Source organism: Sceloporus undulatus, chromosome 1 (genome assembly GCF_019175285.1).
Source record: "Sceloporus undulatus isolate JIND9_A2432 ecotype Alabama chromosome 1, SceUnd_v1.1, whole genome shotgun sequence".
Lineage (NCBI taxonomy): Eukaryota > Metazoa > Chordata > Lepidosauria > Squamata > Phrynosomatidae > Sceloporus > Sceloporus undulatus.
The window spans coordinates 23921197-23942554 of record NC_056522.1 but is presented as its reverse complement, the minus strand read 5'-3'; the positions used below and the strand labels follow the sequence as shown (position 1 = coordinate 23942554).

General features: G+C 39.1%; 1 protein-coding gene across 1 annotated transcript in view; it reads left to right on the top strand.

The window, feature by feature from the left end:
* Window positions 1–21358, top strand: part of ANAPC1 (anaphase promoting complex subunit 1) — a 71114-nt gene that overhangs the window by 9099 nt on the left and 40657 nt on the right. Inside the window, 16 exon segments of the mRNA XM_042439993.1 lie at window positions 694–726; window positions 728–915; window positions 3148–3354; window positions 4831–4926; window positions 5261–5351; window positions 5468–5533; window positions 6957–7094; window positions 9202–9339; window positions 10352–10412; window positions 12512–12699; window positions 14552–14626; window positions 15011–15276; window positions 17709–17800; window positions 18431–18573; window positions 20455–20533; window positions 20657–20693. Coding sequence (XP_042295927.1) covers window positions 694–726; window positions 728–915; window positions 3148–3354; window positions 4831–4926; window positions 5261–5351; window positions 5468–5533; window positions 6957–7094; window positions 9202–9339; window positions 10352–10412; window positions 12512–12699; window positions 14552–14626; window positions 15011–15276; window positions 17709–17800; window positions 18431–18573; window positions 20455–20533; window positions 20657–20693 — 1898 coding nt within the window.

Sequence of the window (21358 nt, the reverse complement as noted above, 5' to 3'; positions counted from 1 at the left end):
AACAGCATGCATGATAATACAATTTGTAGTTCGGTAATCCTATCCCACCATTTTCTTTATTATCTTGTAGTACTTTAAATTTGATTCTTGCTTTCTTTTTGTTCCAGATGAATTTGGATAATTCTTTATCCCATTCTTTAAAGGGTTTATCGTTACTTATAATAGGGAGGTTTTGGAATAAGAATAGTAGTTTAGGGGTAACACACATTTGAATCGCTGCGATTTTCCCTAGCCATGATATTCGCAGACCCGCCCAGCTTTCTAAATCCTTTTTTATATTATTCCACAGTGGTATGTAATTATTTTTAAATAGATCCGAATTTTTCCTTGTAATGTTTATTCCTAAATATTTTACTTTGCTTTTAATTTCAAATTTAGACAGGGGTGGGGATTTTGACTAGGGAAGTGGCTTTGTGGAAAAGTAGTCACTTCTTTTGATATGACGACCCTAAGCATATACAGCTGAAACAACCAGTGTTTCTGTTCCTTTTAAGTAAGGAAGAAGACTTCAGGAAACTTGATTCTGGATTCTTCTTGTCGAGCATAGTTTGGCCTTTGAAAATTGGATACATGGAAGTGTGTCATGTTCAGCAATTAAATGCATATCTTTAGTCCTCATGGTTGTAAATTACATACGGTCTATGTGCTTCTTTGAGCTGCATATGTAGATTTGCTTTCCTTCACACCCAACAGGAACAGAATGCTGTCTTGAAGTTCTCCGAGCAAGGGGGGGACCCCCCAGCATGTAGCCACCAGCACTTCCTTCACTATCCACCTTCGTAGTCTGTCTAAGGGTGACTCACCCGTGGTTTCTCCATTCCAGAACTATTCATCTATTCACAGCCAAAGCAGGTCTGCATCATCACCCAGCATCCACTCCCGCTCGCCTTCCATTTCCAACATGGCAGCTCTGAGGTGGGTTGATAAGCTTCTTTCAATTATTGATTTCTAAGGATTGTTATAGGGATCACACATGCTGCATAGAAATTTATTCCCTCAGTCTACTGTTACTTACTGCATTATGACTTAATGATTGATATCACCTGCATGCTCAGTGTGACTTTCTTCCATTCTCCTCCTCCACATCTCTCTGCACTGCCTGAAAACCTGATCAGGGTCTTTTCCAGGCCTCAGGAGCAGGGTTTGAGAGTTCATAGGAACTGCAGTAAGGAGTAGGGCATTGTCTCCACATCCATCCTGGTTCTGCTAAGAAAAACAATCCCACTAGCTTAACAACCCTATTGGATCTTGACTTTTGCAACAGTACCTTGATTTCTTTGATTTCCAGACTCCACATTTCATCAGTCCTTGCTCTAGAGATTGGTATCTTTTTGGGGTTTCAGTCACACTTTGTCAATTGCTGTTCAGATCTGAAGAACTTTGCCCTTGGAATTATTCACAGATTTTTTTTACTATCATTTATATATTGTGAGAAATATCTATGATATTTTGTTTAATTTAATTTTAATCATACCTTCCCTGCTTGCCTCCCTGGGAGCTCAAAAATGTTCCCCTCCTGGAACAATTTTATTTTTACAGTAATACTTTCAGGTCGGGTGGGGTGCAAGAATAACTTGCCTAGGGTCACCTAATAAACTTCACAGCTGAGCAAGTTTTTAACTCTAGGTCAGCAGTCCATTACACTCCAGATCTCCCTGCCTTCAGTTAGCTTATAGTCTAACTTTTGACTGTGGCAAAGGCATTATAGGAAGAAGAGGGAGAGAGAAGTGGAGCAAAAGATAAACATACCGTATATACTTGACTGTAACTCAGTTTCATGTATAAATGGAGGGCAGGTTTTAGGGCCAAAATTATGGATTTTGGTACGACCCATGGATAAATTGAGGGTAAAACTTAGGGGCATGTAACAAAGGATCTAAAGGATGAAGCAAAGGAAAACAATGCCAAAGAGTTTACAGAAGAGTTTACAGGCATTGCATAATTGTCACTTGCTTTTTGTTGTTCTTTTGTTGTCTGTTCTATTGAATCATTTCCTGTATATGTATTTTATATGTATTATCCTACTAGAGAGGCCCCTTCCCCACCACCTTTCCCTTCTCCTTTTGTGTCGTGTCTTTTTAGATTGTAAGCCTGAGGGCAGGGAACCGTGCAGTTAAAAAGATTGTATGTACAGCGCTGTGTAAATTTACAGCGCTTTATAAATAAAGGTTAATAATAATAATAATAATAATAATAATAATAATAATAATAATAATTCCAGCAGGCACAGTTTTTGTGCTCATGCTAAGGCTGGATGGATGAGAGAGTAGAGAGGGGTCAATGCTTCCAGGGCAGATTACCTTTCACCAGGGGATGCTTCTTTTTTTGTTTTAAGAGTTAAAGTACAGTATTTTGACGTGTGGATGAGTCAGCTTAGGTTTTTTATGTCAATTTTTTACTAAAACTACTAGACTTAGAAGTTGCTATGTATTCTTAGGTATTTTTACAGTTCTGTAGCCAAGTACTGAGTAGTCTCACAATAATTATTGTTTCTAAACAGGAGCTAGAGAGCTCTTTTCACCCCGCCTAAATGCTTACCTCAAGTGCTGTGGTTATATACACAAACACTGTACCAGTTTTACATTCAGGCTGCATGATGTTATGCTTTATTGGATACCAGCCTAGATGCCCTTGTGCTCATTCCCTGGACATAGAGTTGGTTCAATATAGGAGGGAGCGGATCTATTGTAGGGCACTTTTTTCTGCTCTGTATTGTATATGTGAATGTTGAAGCTGAAAGATAGCACCTTGCATAAGGTTACCCTTTTAATTAGTGGATTAGCTGAAACAGAGGCCTTATCCATTCTGCAGAAATAATCCAGTTTGACACCACTTTAACTGCCTTGGCTCAATGCTATAGAATTCTGGGAATGGTTGTTTCGGAAAACATTTAGCTTCTCTGTCAGCTCTGGTGTCACAACAACCTACCGTAGTTTCCAGAATTCCATAGCATTGGGCTATTGGGCAGTTAAAGCAATGTCAAACTGGTTTATTTCTGCAGTGTGGTTGAAGCCTTAGACCTCCTGCTGTTCAGCACTGGGCTGTACTGCTCTGATACCTAAAGTGTTAACTCTTTGGTCTGCAGGCAAAAAACGGTGCCATATGTGCAGTTCATCAATTGACAAAAAAACCTTTCTTTGTTCACAGCCGATCTCACTCCCCAGCCTTGGGGGTGCATTCTTTCTCGGGAGTGCAGAGATTCAACTTCTCCAGCCATGCCCAGTCTCCAAGGAGGCATAGTGCCTGTCATTCTCCAAGCAGTGCTACTGATTCTTTCCTTGCCCCAGAAACTGAACTCATTGTTCCAGAACTATGCATTGACCATCTGTGGACAGAGCCGTTCACTACCATGAGGTATCGTATAAATGATTCATCTCAGACCTGTCTTCATTGGAGGCAAAGTAAAGAAGAGGAATAAAACTGACTGCTCTGTTTTCTTAGTAGCAGTCAGGCAGGATATATTTAAGCCTTAACATGACAACTAAACCTGGGATGATAGTTTATTGAGCTCAAATAAGCCAGGTTTCATAAACTACCAACAAAACCTGGTTTAAAGCTGTTTATGAATCCTGGCTTTTTAAACTGTAGTTTAATAAGCCATGCTTGTGCCTTACAATCGCATGCAAATATGGCCAGTCTGTTGCTACCATGAATAATAATAATAGCTCCCCATCCCTGAATTCATATGCTTAATGGATAAATGTTAATAAGTTGGAGTAGGTTCAATGTGTATGATAATGAATGAACATGGGAAGGAAATATATTTATCTATGGTGTGAGTATTATATTTTATTTCTATGTATTGTGTGATTAGAGAGTCAGCATGGTGTAGTGGTTTGAGTGTTGGACTACAACTCTGAAACTCAGGGTTCAAATCCCTGCTTGCTCATGAAAGCCCACTGTGTGATCTTGGGCTAATCACATTTGCTCAGCATCAGAGGAAGGCAAAGTAAACTGCCCCTAAATGAATGTTGGGAAGAAACCCCCATGATAGGGCCATCTTAGGGTCTCCATAAGTTGGAAACAACTTGAAGGCACAAAACACACACATTGTGTGATTATATTAGGTAAAAGGAAAATAATAGTTCTTCCTATTCTATTATAATCACTGATGGGCAGTTCATCTTGGAGATCTCTCATTCATAGGCTCGTCATAAATCGAAGCCACATATATCAGTTTGCTAGATTCTAATGGGTAGATTTGTAAACCTTATAATTTATGTTGATATTTATTAATAACAAAAAAGAAGAAAAATGTGTCTTCCTACTGGTAGTGTAAGAAAGTTCTTTAAATCTGTCAGCTGATTAAAGAATTGTACACAAGAAAGAAGAGTCTCATACCTCAAATGTGAATTAAATTGTAGTTGTTTTTGCTATAATGGTCTGACAGTACTCTTTAATTGTAAATACTTTTAGTTTACCCTTTCACCAGTTGATAAACTGGAATACATTTGTTTATTACCAAACTTCAGTATATATGTATCTATATACACATAGACACACACATATGTATGTATATTTAACACTTGCTCTAGAATCCTTTTCGTGTTTACATTTGTTGACTTCAGTGAGATTTATTTCCATCTAAATTGGTATAAGATTACAGCCTTACCTGGGAATTAGTGCCACTGGACTCAATAGATCTTTTTTTTTTTTTTCTGAGCAGATATGTACAGGACAGAGTAGTGTAAAATGATGTACAAGTTTACAACAAAAGTGGCCTTAAACTAATCATCATATAGACTTCTTAATTTAGAATTCTTAAAAGCCACTTCTTTTGGTAAGTTAAGGTTTTTGTTATTGTTTCTCTTTTCATTGGAATGTTGATAGGGAGAAAAATTCTCAAGCCTCCAAAGTATTTATTACGACTGATCTTTGTGGGCAAAGGTTTTTGTGCTACTTAGTGGAGTCCCAGCTCCAGTTGCGGTAAGTGTGACTTCCTTGAATTTTTGTCTAAGATACTGGAACTGTATAATAAAAGACTAACTGTTATATTCCAGCATTCCCTAACTAGATGCTCTCTTTTGCATACAGCACCCATCAACCCCCAGCTAGCATGATCAAATCAAGGAGCAATGTTAAATACATATGCTTATTAAACATTGCAATGCTGGGGCTGCTTCTGAGCTGGTGGCCTTGATTTTCTGAGAGTGGGTGGTGATTATAATGGTGGAAATAACTGTATAAGTCAACATTAATTTTACTGGAGACATTTCTAATATAGTGTTTTGCTGAGATCCTTTTCTTTCCTCAATTTTAGCTGTGTAAAATTTCAGCAGAGTAATGACATGTCCCAGTTGATCTTTGGCACTGTTACCAACATACCAGCAAAGGATGCCGCTCCTGTTGAAGTAAGTATGAGAACATTAAATGTAGAGTACAGCTGTTCTTTATCAGTTGATAACATTTCTTGAAATAATAGCTGATTAATCCATTCTTTTTCTTTTTTCTTTTATGGTATTACCAGAGCATCGACACGATGCTAGTTCTGGAAGGCAATGGAAACTTAATTTTGTACACTGGAGTAGTTCGGGTATGTATAACATTTCTTTCAATTTAACATATTCTATATGTTTCAAATTGTAGATTGGTTTTCCATGATTTTGACTTGCCCAAGTCTTTCCAGATACTCCTCTTGTTCATCTTTCAATTTCCTCTTCATTTATAGCCTTGTTCAGGCATTTGCCTTTATTCAGGAGGCCTATAAATGGTCAAAAGAGAGAGGTCACACACATTGGTTCTCCTCCTCAGTACTCCTTCCCATCCTGGTCCCTGGGTCCCTGAAAGGACTTTGAAAGGATGTTGCATGCGTGTTCATTGTACACTGAACATGAGTAGAAGACTGCTTGTGTTCCTTGCTTTATCAGGGTCTCAGATTGTGCAGAATGTATTGCTTATGAAGTGAGCACAAGGTGAGTGCGTGGCAGTCAACATGGCAGAGTTGGAGACTGAGTGTGTGTGTAAGTGGGGGTTGGGATGTACTGTCCTAAAGAGTGATTTCATTTAAAGTCAGGTCATAAGTATACCTACTTTACTTTATTTTGACCAGGCTTATCGTGAAGCCTGGTCTAAATGGATGAACTGTTCAAAGCTGTTGTCTGCATGGACAATCTAAATGAATAGCAAAATTACAGCAATCTTAAAAATAACAGTACATTATAGAAGATAAACAAATGGATTAAGCATTCAGATGTGCAAATTGTAACTAAAATGTAATGCAAACCATGAAAGAAATTCTGTAAAAAAATTGGCGGAGAGCAAACGTATAAAAAAGATCCAACATTTTCAGTGAGACTGAGGCCCAAAGTCATGGTGATGCTAAGTCTTGTATAGTTTGTTTGTGACTCCATTCCTTGTTGTTTTTAAAAAGCAGACACTGATGCTGCTATCAGTAGTAAATGGTTCACATGCTGATGGGAGTGTTTCCTCCTATGACATGTTTTCTGTTAAGTATCATTCCTCATGGAGCCTGTTATACATATGCATACTGTCAAATTGGCTAGAGTAGAATCCCATTCTTTCCCACCTCAGACTTTATTGCATTGTTGTGCAGACCCACTGTGCAAAAATAATTCATGATTTCGTGATATGTTGTGGTTGACAAGGAGAATAGGGTCACTCGGTAGGCATAGAAATACTTTTTAGAAAGATTTTTCTTTGTCAGAGGCTTTGTTAAATGAGATATGCCTGTAGTCTGAATGGTTTTATTTGTTTGTATGTTTATTGTTTTATTTATGTTGCACCTTTCTTGTGGGATGTGAGTGGAATAAGTGATCCTGTCCAATTCTGTAAGCATTTTTAGTAGTCTGTTTATTAATCTGCATTAAATTGCTTGTTCTAATATTGTAGATTCGATGTTCCATTTTGTCTTAATAACGGTGTTTTAAATTCTTAGATCTTAAAAATGCAACCCCTTTACATCTTGCATAGCTATTCTGTTTCTTGCCCATTACAAGGTTGGAAAGGTTTTCATACCTGGCTTGCCAGCACCTTCACTGACGATGTCAAATCAGATGCCTCGTCCAAGCACTCCTTTGGACAGTATCAGCACTCCTTCCAAACCTTTGAATAAGCACCTTGGACCGTTAGATGAGGTGAGAAGATGGCAGGTTTTTTTTTACTCAGATGAGTAGTATTAAACATTGCCCACTGAGAACTGTACAGTCGACCCTTGGTATCCATGGATTTTTTCCACGGATTCAAGCATCCACGGCTTTAAAGTATTTTAAAAAAATACATAAATTCCATAACCAAAAATCGGTTGCTATTTTATATAAGGGACACCATTTCACTATGCCATTATATTTAATAGGACTTGAGCATCCACAGATTTTGGTATCCATGGGGAGTCCTGGAACCAAACCTCAGCAGATAACAAGGGCCCACTGTATATGAATATTTCAGGATCTCCCTGATTTTTCCTCACCAACAGTTTCTTTCATGACCATTGAAATTTTCAGTACTGTTCTTTGTTTGGGCTGTTATTCACTTTCCCTTGACATCCCAGCTGTCAGATGAATGCTTGAAGGGCACAGAATAGATATAGTTAAATTGAGAGGGCTGTGGATGAAAATAAATCCCAGGAAAGCTGACAGTTGAGGGATGGAGTGGTGGAGGATTTTAATAAAAGGTGCAGTTGTCACTGTCTTTCATGTCTCCTTGTATGAACTGGCCCGGGCCCTGAGACCCTCTGGAGAGGCCCTCCTTTCCATCCCACCATCATCACAAGCATGGTTGGTGGTGACACGTAAGAGGGCCTTCTCGGTGGCTGCTACTACACTATGGAACTCTCTGCCCAGAGAGACCAGAATGGCTCCCTTCTTGTTGGCCTTCCACTGGCAAGCTAAGACCTACATGTTCAGACAGGCTTTAAAAATGTTATGGCTGTAAAGGACTGGCTTGGGATGTTGTTTTAAAGTGTTTTGTACAGTTTTATCTTTTTAAAATGTATTTTATTCTTTGAATATCTATTTTAACATTGTAATAATTTAATTCCTTTTTAATGCATCTCTTTTCTATGTTTTCAGTTGTATTAAGATAATATAGTCATGTATGCACTGGGTACACTGGTGCCTCGGGATACGAAATGATCGGGTTACGAAATTTCCGGGATACGAAAAAGTTGGATTGGAAAAAACTTTCGGGTTACAAAATATTTTTCGGGTTACGAAATTCATTTCGGCGCGAAATTCAAATGCTGCAAAGTGCAGCTATAGGCTTTCCAGTGCTAACGGAAAGCCTTTTCGGGTTACGAAATTTTCGGGTTACGAAAGGAATGGCGGAACGAATTAATTTCGTAACCCGAGGCACCAGTGTATTAGATTTTATAAGGTAGGGATCTGTTGGGAAGGGGTGAGAAAATGGAGTGTTGGGAGTGAGAGGTGATTTATGAAATATCTAAAGGGATTTTGAAAAGGTTGTTGTATGACAGTTGTTCAGGGATGAGAGAGCAGTCATGATTAGGAATTAGTGAGTGTGAGTTCAGGAGTATGTGTGGTCACAGTTAGTCAGTCTGAGACAGAGAAGAGTTAGTCAGGCTAGTTACGATAATAGAGTGGGGAAGATATTTGATTTAGATGTATTAAATAATTGTTTATTCTATTATGTTTATGTTATGTGTATGTTATATGTTAATGTCATGTTTAGATTTTATTCAACAGATTATTATTTTTGTATTATACACTTGAGCCACTAAGAACTCTACATATTGGAAAGCTTGAGTTCAGACACAATGTCTGTTTTGGCAGCAGATTGTACAGAGGGTGGTGTTCAGTGGGGATAGAAGATAAATAAAATTTTACACAGGAACCATGAGGGCATCTATGAGGTCATAGTTGGTGACTACAGTGGTGGGACAGGACGAGGTCCTCACATTGCTGGCAGAGGTGGGATAAGGGTAAGCCCTTACATTTGGTGACATTAGTTGGGATAAACGGAAGTCTACATATTTGATGACAGTGGAGGGATAGTTGGTAATCTTCATAGTTGGTGGCAGCAGCGGGATTAGTGGAAAACTTCTCAATTGCACCAGTAGATGGTGGGTTGGAGGGATGTTAACAGAGGCTATCTAGCCATGTATCTGGTATTCTGTGGTTGAAAGATGCCTCATTGAGTGGGGGCTTGGACTAATTAATTGCAAAGATTCCTCTAGCTCCTTGATTCTGTCATATTACAATATTATAACTTTTGCTCCTCTTTTAGCAGGGAATGTTATCCCCTGTTCCAGAGCTGAGGGATTCTTCCAAACTTCTAGACTCTTACATTGATGACTGCACTTTTCAGCAATTTGCAACTTTTATTCATTCTGTGAGAGATCCTGTCCAGAATAGAGTGACTCTGGTAAGTATTGCTGTGTAGGTTAAGTTGGGCCTGTATCAGTCAAACTGTGGCATGATGCAATGGTTAGAGTTTCCAAATATATTGTGAGGAACCTTTATTCAACCCTTTGCTCATCTATGAAACTGCCTTGGACAAATTGTCTATATTTCAACATGGCATTTCAAAGCCATATTTTCGAACAGCTGAGCCCTACTCAGCTTGATGATAAATTCAAATGACAGTTTGCATCTGGAAAGATGAACTGTAATTTGAAGGATTATAGTTCTTGGTTCAAGGTTTTTGGATTAAGTCAGGAGTAGGCAACCTGCGGCCCGCGGGCCGGATGCGGCCCGGCAAAGCCTTGGGACCGGCCCCCCGCCTGGTCCTGCCACTGATTGCCGCCAGAGCCTTTGGCCTCTCACGTGAGGGCGTGGTGCCTTTGGCCTATCAGGAGGAGGCGGGCAAGGGGGGGGCAAGCGGCGGGCAAGGGGGACAATTGTCTATAGAAGCCTCAGAAATATGCATTTATATTAACATTTATTTAAAAAGCAGCAAATTTTTTCACGTGTCCTCCATTTGAAAATTTTGTCCTACATTTGTCCCGGTTTATTTATTTATTTCATTTTTTTAAATAAAAAAAATTATTTAATTATTTATTTTTTGACTTCGGCCCCCCAGTTGTCTGAGGGACAGCAACCTGGCCCCCGGCTCAAAAAGGTTGCCTACCCCTGGATTAAGTTATGTGAGGAAAGAAGGGAAGTAGGAAGCGCATGTGAACTGGGACCATGATTTGTTGATACTGACTTGTAGAAAGGGAACATTTAATATTTTTAAAAATAAATATTAATTGGATGTAAAATTTTAATGTATTTCATTTAATCTTTGTTGTATAATGAACTTTTGCTTTGCTTGTTGGTTCCTAATTGATTTTGAAGATACCTTGTGTGTGTCAAGAAGCAGTTTAGCTTTTTAATGGTGGGTGCTGTAGAAATTAAATGTTGCCGTGATACATCTCTGTCTTTTCTACTCTTAGGAACTCAGCAATGGCTCAATGGTCAGAATTAGCATTCCTGAAATTGCAACTTCAGAGTTAGGTATGATACTGAATCCATATCTTCTTCTTTCCTAGTTTTAAACTAGTAATATGGAAATCAACAAACGAACATTCAGGTTCTGGTACAACTTAAGTATAACTCTGTACTCTTGTTTCCAGTCTCCTGACTGTAGCTGAGAGATCCATGTTGTTTAGACTGGGTTTGCATTCACAGCAATAGGTACTGTGTGGTATGAGGATTTTATGAATTTTGGATGGCTATGAACAGGGCACATTGTGCTGGTGAATGCAGCCATATTGCTCCTGCTGTGAGAAGGAATGGCTAAACAAACCACAGACCTTCAGTTCGTAGTTTGTTTATTGGGAATTCCAAACCCAGGAAGGTGTAATACTCTGGCTTGTTCCCTCCTGCCCATGAACCAGATCAGTAATCCTAGAAGAGATACCCGGGAGCCCTGGTGGTGCAGTAGCTAAATGCCAGTACTGCAGCCACAAGGTTGTGAGTTCGATCCCAGGCAGGGCTCCAAGGTCCACTCAGCCTTCCATCCTTTTGTAGCTTGGTAAAATGAGTACACAGCTTGTTGCGGGCAATTGGCTTACACATTGTAAACTGCTTAAGGAGTGCTAGTTCACTGATAAGTGGTATAGAAATGTACTTGCGATTGCTATTGAAGAAAATCTAGCCAGAATATAAGTTTTCGACATAATAATAAAGAAAATAGTGGGCCGGTCAGAATTCTTTTGAGAAGTTATTTCATATAATTGTTGCCATAACAGAGAGAGCCCTGTCCCTTGTGCTAAGATGCTATATATTTGACAGTTGTAGGATCTGCAGCAGGGTTTCAGCAATACATTTCTGTGCTTCGGAACATTGACATAGGAAACTGTTTTGTATTTGGACCATTTGTCTGTCTAGCCTGATAGAACTGATCCTAACTGGCAATAATGGCTTGCTGGAGTTTCAAGCAGGAGTTTTTGCCAACCCTGTCTGAAAATGCTAAAGACTGGACCTGGGTCCTTCTGCATGCATACTACATGCTCTGCCACATAATTATAGCTCCTCTCCAGATTTTCTCCTAACTCATATTCTCCATGGGACCTATTCTTTATACATCTCATCATATCCTAGACTGCTTAGGACAGAGTGAGAATCATGTAACGCAGGGGCTTCACATGGCTTCCAAGATGATTTCTGTGGCCCTCGGCCCCTTCCTCTACTTCCCTGCTGGATGGATCAACCATCGCACACAGACAAGTCTTTGACAAAAAATAGCGGAACATACATCCAGAAACCTTGAAGGGATGTAATTCTCCAACAAAGCAAGACACTTGGTTTTACCAACCTCCCCCATTTTCTGGAGTGTTTTCAGAAAACACTTGCTGTCACTTTTCCAACAGTGGACAGAAGACATCCTTGTGTGGAGCTGCTGTTCCTTCTTACTTCAGCAGACATGGACCAGGTCTTTGCAGTAGCACCTAGCAGAGGGAGCAACCTCCCAAAGAATCCATCTCATTTATTCTACAGTGGTACCCCGGGTTACGAAATTAATTCGTTCCGCGGTTAATTTCGTAACCCGAAATACCTTCGTAAGCCGAATTCCCATAGGCGCTAATGGAAAAATAGCTCTCTGCTGCCCTCCGGTGGCGGAAAATAGCGCCGCGGTTTTTTCGTAACCCGAAGAAACCTTCGTAAGCCGAAGCAATAAATCCCTATGGGATTTTTTCGTATCCCGAAAAATTCGTAACCCGGCGCATTCGTATCCCGGGGTACCACTGTATTGTTCTGATAGAACATGTTTCATCAGAAGGGGTTGGTGCTGTTCTCAAGTCTAGGGAAATGAATATAAGATGGTCACTAGTCCCTCTTTAGTTCCTGCAGTTAAGTCAAAGACTAATTTCAGTTATAACCATTGCAGATATAATTCTTAGCTGCATTTGAGCCCAGGGAAGAACATGGATTTCACAGTCTGTCCTTAATAGACCATTTCTGTTATATTTATAGTGACCCTGACCAGCTAATGCAGTATGGAATAAACTTCAAGTCTTAGACATTGGTTGAATAGTCAAAGACCACGCAATAATCTAACAATTATTTTTTGTTTTTGTTGTCCTTTCCTCTCTCATCTTTATCTGGAACAGTCAAAAGATGTTTACAAGGCATTAAATACATCCTGCCTAAAGAGATTGCTGTGCAAATGCTTGTCAGATGGTATAATGCATACAATGCACCAGGAGGACCAAGTTACTACTCAGAGTGGAGCTTATTTGTGACCTGTCTCATGAACATGATGGGTTACAACACAGAGAGAGTGGCCTGGACTCGCAATGTAAGTTACCATGCAGTGTCATCCCTTGGCTTCTAAATAAGACCAAATAATAAGGTATCACTTGAAAAACAATAATTTTATACACCAGAAAGCTTATCCGGCAATAAATGGTGATCCCTCTAAACCTTAAGAAGAACTTCCTGATGATTAGAGTTCTTTGACAGTGATGCATTTTGTTCTCTTGACTAAGGTGCATTTTGTTCTGTTAGCATGTTGTGTATAAATCAGAGCACGTTGTGGTCTGCATTTGTTTTGATTCTCCTTTAAAGCAAGGCATTTTGAAGCATCAGTTTTGAGGGGGAAATCCCACCTTTTCAGAGGGTTTATGGCCCAAATTTGTTCAGAGGCGGTTTGCCATGCCCGTTTTCTGATGCTGAGAGAATGTGACTCGCCCAAAGTCATCCAGTGAGTTTTGATGGCCAAGAAAGGATTTGAATCCTGGTCTCCCAGAGTTGGAACCAGTACACCATGCTGGCTCTATAGTTTATGTGTTTTCAATCAAAATTCATATACATATATATATATATATATATATAGAGAGAGAGAGAGATCATATATTCATATATAACAATGCACATACACGCATTGCAAAATGATAAAAATATTGCACTCTAGACAGAGCTTCTGTAGTTCCCAGAATCTCCTGGCCAGTGTGACCATGCTGGCTAGAGGGTACTCAGTGTTATAGCAATAGCAAGTACATTTCTATATCGCTTATCAGTGCACTTAAGCACTCCCTAAGCGGTTTACAAAGTGTAAGCTAATTTCCCCCAACAATCTGGGTATTCATTTTAGCGACCTTGGAAGGATGCAAGCCAGATCGAGCTTGAGTCCCTTTGCAGCTATTGAACTTATGGTTTGTGAGTGAGTGGCTGCAGTACAGGCATTTAACCACTGCACCACCAGGGCTGCTTGTCTAAAATATAACTTTTCCAAGCTGCTTTTGAACTGTTTCTCATTATTTTAGTCTTCTTATTTTTGGTGAAAACACAGCAGAGTTTTCCAAATTTAATTGGTGAAAATTGTATATTAGACAGGGGCTGGATTCACCCCTTACAGCCAACTGTTTGTCATCATTTAGCTGAAAATTTAAGAGGCCTGTTTCTGAAAGAAATCTCTAGAATGGATTTAGATCAGTAGAACTGTTGAATCTTGGTTGTATAGCTCAGTATGCTTCCTACATAGCCCCACAAAAATCTCTCAGGTGGATTGTGGACCAAATCCAAGGTCCTACTGAAGTTTACCAGGGTAGTTACTAAGACTGTCATCCTCACTTTTCTTAATTATCAGTAGTTTCTATTGAGATTAGTGGTGCTTGTTTTTAAGTGAAAGTAATAAGGCGGCTCAGTGGTTAAGATGCTGACTCTGACTATTGCAAGGTCAGCAGGTTGGCAGTTTGAGACCCAAGTGCTGCGTGATGGAGTGAACTCCCAGCTTCTGCCAACCTAGCAGTTCAAACCCATGTAAAAGTGCAAGTAGATAAATAGGTACCACTTTGGCGGGAAGTTAACAGCATTCCATGAGGCATGCTGGCCACATGACCGCAGGGTCGTCTTTTGAAAATAGAGGCACCCTCGGTTTATTAACAGAGATGAGCATCACCCCCTACAGTTGGACATTCATGTCAAAGGAGAAACCTTTTCCTTTACCTTTTAATAAAGTTCAGCTTGTAAGTGTAATTAATCACCCTAACTTTGTGATTGCATTCAAATGTAAAAGTGATGGAAAAGAGTAATATCAGCTGTATGTGGGATTAATACATATAATTTTTTGTTTCTTTTGAGTCATTTGTAGTGTATATTAAAACCAACGTCCAGCACTCTGGGATAACTTGCTTGTCTGTTCGTTTTAGCTTGATTTTGAAGGATCTCTTTCTCCAGTCATTGCTCCCAAGAAAGCTCGACCTTCAGATACAGGATCAGATGAAGTAAGAGAAGTATTTAACTGACAGTTCCTAGTAATTTGTAAATTCATTGGATTTGACGTGTCCCTTAAAAAATTATATGGTGATTGTTGAATATGAATATGGTTGTGATCCGCCCTCTGGAGAGCACCATGTTGGGAGAAGGCTGTTTTTATCAGTACACCATCAATGATTACTCTAACCACTGAGGTGCTTTGAGTGTCTATTCAGACAACCTTTTATCCCTATGTCAAGAACAATTTCCTTTTGTAAGCAAAAAGCTGTGTTTATCTTTTGATTGTAAAGTCATAAATTCAGTTGGAATATTCAACACTGCAGTAATTATTGTGTGTCAAGTATGTAAACTAAAACCATACGCTATATCTCTTTTTTCTGGTTTTTTTTTAGGATGGGGAATATCTTCTAAATTCTGACTACCATAAAAATGTTGAGTCTCACCCTTTGGCTAAAGCGTTACGATTGGATCCACTGGAAGTAAAATTTCCCAAAGACAATATTTCACATAACCACTGCTTGGATTCTACCACTCTTCTTTTCCCCCACATTCCTTCTATTTTCTGTGTGCTCCATTTAATCTATGAGGAGCTGAAACTGAACTGCCTAATGGGTGAAGGAATTCGTTCACTTGTTATCCTTCTGGTTCAACTAGCAAGGTATGTTCTCATAGAAATGAACTTGAGCTGCTTGTTTTTCTTGGCAGTAGTTAAAAAGATTTGGAATCAGACTGTAAAGTAGATTTCATCTTTCCTTTCCTTTTCCTTTCCTTTTTTTTCTTTTTTTTTTTTCTTTTCAATTACAATTAGGTGAGTAAAAGGGTAAGTTACCAGGACTAGTTTCTGTCAAAGAGGAAGGAGGAGTTGATGTCTTTTATCTCTGTAGTTAGGGCTCTATTGCTTTTCTATTATTTTACAGCACAGTCTTAAGGTCTCTGGGAGAGTGTGCCAGTGGATATAGGATTCGGAGGATCTCCCTTTGTACATGTGATGAAGGAGATCCATTTGCAGAAGCCACTTAGCAGTAGGAAGATGTGCCACTTTTGCTCCACAGTGGTAGAGGGGGTGAAAGGTAGTGTGTATGTCAGTGGTAGATGTGGATAGGAAGTGGCAATTCAGCCACCCGTCTATCTTTCTTGCCAACCCCTACTGATACCATTGTGGATTTTTCAATATATTTTAAATATCTTGAGACCTACTTTTGGGCTACTACTGCAACATGCTGACAATCAATATTAAGAATGTTTAGTTGTTGAAAAGAGTTTGTTAGGAATTTTTGAAGAGGAATTAGAAAACAAAGTTGGCAAAACCTGTTTTATTTGGTAACTTCAGCAAGGATTATATTTGCTCAAAAGTGGAAAGCTAAGACTATCCCAAATGAAGATGATAGGATTTTTAAATTATATGAAATGCTAGAATTTGAAAAGTTTACTCAGAGAATGAAAAAATGAATCGTCTAATAAAATACATACTGATCCAAAACCAGTAGAATTTTTTTTAAAAGGGGGGGTCCGTTAGCAACAATAGGTTTATTAGATTAGTTAGATTAAGCTAGATTAGTTGTTTTTCAAATTACTTAGAGGAGAAGTAAATTGGAGAAAATAGAATTATAAATTGTGATAATTGGATAGTGAGAAGTATAGAGGGGGTGATGAAAGGAAGGATATGGGATTGGGCATCATCATTTGGACTGAGTTGGAAAGTTGAAGGCAAGAGAAGAAGATGAATGAAAGAAAGAAGGTGTAGAGTGGAGAATATGATAAGATTGGGGAAGTGAGAGAAGGTTCGAGTAGGTAGTAGAAGGTAAAGAGGTTGGTTGGATGGGTAAGAGAAAGATATAAGAAGGTGGAGTGATAAGAAGATGGAAGAGAAATTAAAGGTGGTTAAAATGTGAAGTTAAAGGCTTTCATGGCCAGCATCCATAGTTTTTTGTGGGTTTTTTGGGCTATGTGACCATGTTCTAGAAGAGTTTATTCCTGGCGTTTCGCCAGCATCTGTGGCTGGCGAAACGCCAGGAATAAACTCTTCTAGAACATGGCCACATAGCCCGAAAACCCCACAAAAACAGTGGTTAAAATGATTATGGGAGATGGATGTGAGATGAGGAGGTGGTAGTAGTGGGGAGTCAGAAGAGGTAAACAGGGAGGAGGATAGTAGAAAGAGAATGGAAGAAGGATGGTAAATGGAGTATGAATATCTAAACTAGTGACTAAGAAGGAAGTTAGATAAATTTAGAATGCCTGTTAGATTTTTTTTGAGGTTTTAGATGGAAAGTATTGTTGTTTAAATGTTTAATGTGTGGATTTCTGGATGCATGTTTGAATAATGATTTTTTTTTTTAAAAAAAAAAGCACATGCATCTTGCCTGCACTTCAGGGCCACAAATATTACTTCTGGTTTACACATTACAGCTTTACTGCAAAAGACACAGGACATTCCTACTAGTAGGGATGGCAGATGTAGGAACAATGTATTTTCAGATCCTCAGCGAATGATAGTGAATGGGCAAGGGTTTAGCTTTTTATTTGTACTGTCAAACAGTTATCATTTGGCCTTTTCCCCTTGTGCTATCACAAATTTTGGGCCTCCTCTTACTTTATTCCACCTCAACATTAGAAGGAACTTCCTAACAGTAAGGGCTGTTCGACAGTGGAACACACTCCCTTGGAGTGTGGTGGAGTCTCCCTCCTTGGAAGTCTTTAAACAGAGGCTGGATGGCCACCTGTCAGGTATGCGTTGCCCGGGGGCTGGACTGGATGGCCCTTGTGATCTCTTCGAATTCTATGATTCCATGATTCTACTATATTTCTTCATTCCAATATAAGCAAGGTTTCTTTACTACTATTTTAAATGGAGTCCTGAAACTGCTTAATCCCCATCGGAGCTGGGGAAAATATTTTTTGGACTACCACTTCCAAAATCTCCAACCAACATAGCCACTGCCCATGCTGGCTGGAACATTATAGAGGCTGTAGTCCATAAAAGTAACTTTTCTAAGCTTTCCCTTTTCCCATCCCCTTAATTAATAATTGCATGTCATCTTGTGCATCTTATGCTTAGAATGCAATTTGCTCCTTATTTCCTCCTTTTAGAGACTTAACTCTAGAAGCTTACCTCGATTATTACTACAGAGATTATCCAGTGCTGGTGAAGGCTTCCAGGCAAACATGCATAATCGATCCAGGCAAGTTCCAAGAGTATTGGGTTTCCTTGGCTGAGTGGGAACAGAACCATTTTCATAGGTTTGAGAAAACGAGGACAGCACCAACTTTAAAAACTGAAGGCTGCATTTTTGTAGGGGTTAGGGCATACAACTCTACCTTCGTGGAAAATATGTCAGACAACTCTGCCTCCATAAGCTGTGTCTATAATAAGTACTTGCTTATCATGGACAATATTGTTCATATTGTTCAATAACTATGTTTGTGTTCATGTGCCTTCAAATCACCTGTTGACTTAAGGCAATCTCATCAATTTTATAGGGTTTTTGCTTAGGCAGGGAATACTCAGAGGTGGTTTTGCCAGTTACTCCCTCTGAAATATAGCCTACAACACCTAGTATTCATTATAAATCATGAATTTATATCCAACTGGCCATGTATAAATGGGTGGTATATTGATGTACTGCATAGATTGCCACAGTAGCATGCGCAGGGCAAAAACTGGTGCTGCTCTGATCATGGAAGTTTCTATTGGCTGTAACCATGAATGTTTTGTATTCAGGTTTCTTCACTTGTAAGATTAGCAAGGGGCCTCTAGTGGCCAGAGTATATTAATTCTGTTCTCCTTTTTTAAAACTTTATTTTAAAAACAGTGTGTGGCATGCAACACCCAGCCTTTTTTTTGGTGGAGCCTCCAAGTATTTTTCAGTGGCTAAGTTCCTGCTTGAAGGGAGAAGATGTGCCACCCTACCCTTACTTGCCTGGAATTTGTGAAAGGAGCAAACTAGTAGTCCTGGTATGTACTACAATCCCCATTGAAGGGACTCAGTTCTGCAGATATGTTTCTTATGCTTAACTTCATGCATGCCTGAAGTATTTCTGTTTTAAGCTGCACGATCCATAATGGAACAAATGTCATTGAAGCAGAGCAGGTGAACAGGGTTTCTAAATGTCTTAAATCCTTTGAGCTGTTATTAAGCCTTAAAATAGGGCTGGCAACTTTCGGCTTTCTTGATGTAGTCGAACTGCAGTTTACAGTATCCTTCATCGTTTGCTTTGCTGGCTAAAGCTGTTGGAAGTTGCAGCTCAACATTTGGAAGGTCTCTAGTTAGTTTGATTGTTTATTTACATATTTATTTGATTGCTGGTGATATAGAATCATAGCTCTATTTCACATGAGAAAGTGAAATAATTTAATGAACAAGCTACTTAGGTTTTGGGACACAGCTGGTCTTATCATTATGTTGACTGCCCCAAAGCAAATTTTGGAGTTAGTAATCATCTGCAGAAAATCTGCAGTGTTTTCACTTATATTTTTCCACTATAGACTGGGGTATGTGTGTCATGTGTACCATCTTATCTTGATCCTGCTCTGTTTAACTTCATGTCATGTTCATGGGAACATTTATTTGAATTTGTTTGTTGAACAGCTTAACATATTTATAACACACGCATACCATTCTCATTGACTGAGAAATATGGAGTATTCTAATCTGGAATTTCTAAAAGTGAAAATATATGCTTTGGTATATGAAGCTTAAGATTGTATTGTAATATTTATTTATGTTTAACCTACCCTTTATTGTGGGACTCCAGGGAAGCATACAGATAAAACAATGTTGTTGTTGTTCTGTGCCTTCTGGTCATTTCTGACTTATGCCGACTCTAAGGTGTATTTATCACAGGGTTTTATTGGGAAGATTTGTTCAGAAGGGGGTTGCCTTTGCCTTCCTCTGAAACTGAGAGAATGTGACTTGGCCAGGGTGGCCCAGTGGCCTTCTACAGCTGAGCAGGGATTTGAAGATAAAACCATAAACAATCCAAGATTAAAATAATAAAATAGCTTAAACAGGATAAAAACATATTAAATGTGTTTTTACAATACATATTGAACATGGACATTGATACATGCACCAAAGTTCAGAGACAGTCTTGCAATTAGCCACTTGTTTACTCCTTCTAAGTGAGAACTTTCTCATACTATTGTGAGACACACACTATAGTAAAATGTGTTTGCTAGCTTCAGATCTAAGAAGCAGAAGCAGTTATGTCAAGCATATCAGAAGAAACCCTGGGATAATCATTGGGTCTGTCAGGAGTCCTTAATGTAATGTATCAACACTCCACATGAATTGCAGGAACCATTCTCAAGGGATGCTTTTAGGACAATAAGGGTGAGTTAACAGTGGCTGCTACAACATAATGCTGTATATAGTTGAAGGTACCAGTTTCCTTCCTTTGCATCTCCTGTAAAAGGTTCAAGGTAGAGGGCTGGTTATGACCTCTGCTTAGACCTTAGAGAGACAATGCACATAGACCAGTGCATTTGGTCTTCCAGACATTTTGGATTTCAACTCCCAGAATCCTTGACTATACTCCAGGCTGATTCAGGATTCTGGGAGTTCAGATCCCAAAAAATCTGGACAGTGAAAGGTACTTTAGACCAGTACTTTAGACAACAGTGGTCTAGATGAACTTGTAGTCTGGTTTGGTATGAGATGATTTCATATGATTTGGTTTCAACTCATAGCTAATTTGTCTAATCTTGAATGCATATTCTTATGTAAAGTCAGTAAACACCTCCCAAATTGTTTTCTTTCTTCTCTCTGTCACTTAAACGAACATGTTAGATCTTTTGTTAGCAGAACCTAAGACAGAATTCCTTTTTTCTGAGCAGAGTGTTGCACTCTACATACTTGGTGATGAAAGAGCGGTTTTAAATGAAGCATCCAACTATTTGTCCAAGATAACATCAGGTAGGATAACGTTTGAGGCTATCCAAATGCCCAAAGGAATATTTCAATTCATTCCTTGCTGTTTGTCTAGACTCTAGCCATTCCAAGTGACATATTTTCATTTTGTCTCCCCTTTTGTTTTAGGGCCACGGAAGCAGCAGACCGAACTGGAAGAGCCCCGGTAAGCTAATAAGAAAACAAAATTCAAAATGTTGCTTTTGGAAATGGTTTTGTTGTTTATCACATTTATCATCTCTTGACCCATGAAAATCCACTTCAGAGGATTCTGATGTGCTTTCTCAGTTGAAGGGTTTGTCCTGATTTCTCCTTTAGTGTACCCAAGATGGTCTCTTTCTTTAAAGGACCATAGGTTTTTGCGGTGACCCACACATCTTAAGTTTTTATCTTTCTTCTTTATCTCCCATTTTCAGCTTTACCTTCATGGGGAATTATAAAATGCAAGAATCTTGAGATTTTCTAAGAACAAGGGATCAGGAGAATAAGAGAGAGAGACCAGAGTATGCCAGCAAAAGGAATGATTCTGTTTACACTGTTATATTGTAGTCTGCACAGTCTCATCCCAATGGTTGTCCTTTCAGGCAGTACTAAGGGATACCAGGACTCCAGCCTGCCTGGAAATTACAGCCTCAGTCTTGGGGACCCTTACTCCCAATCCTTATATCCAACTGTTGCTTGAGGGGAAGGCCTTTTGCATATGTTTTTTACTACAGCTATTTATTTATTTATTTATTGTTCCATCTTTCTCCCAGTGTGGGACCCAGGGTGGGTTGTTGCAGTTGTTGTCGTGTGCCTTTGAGTCATTTCTGACTTATGGTGACCCTTAGC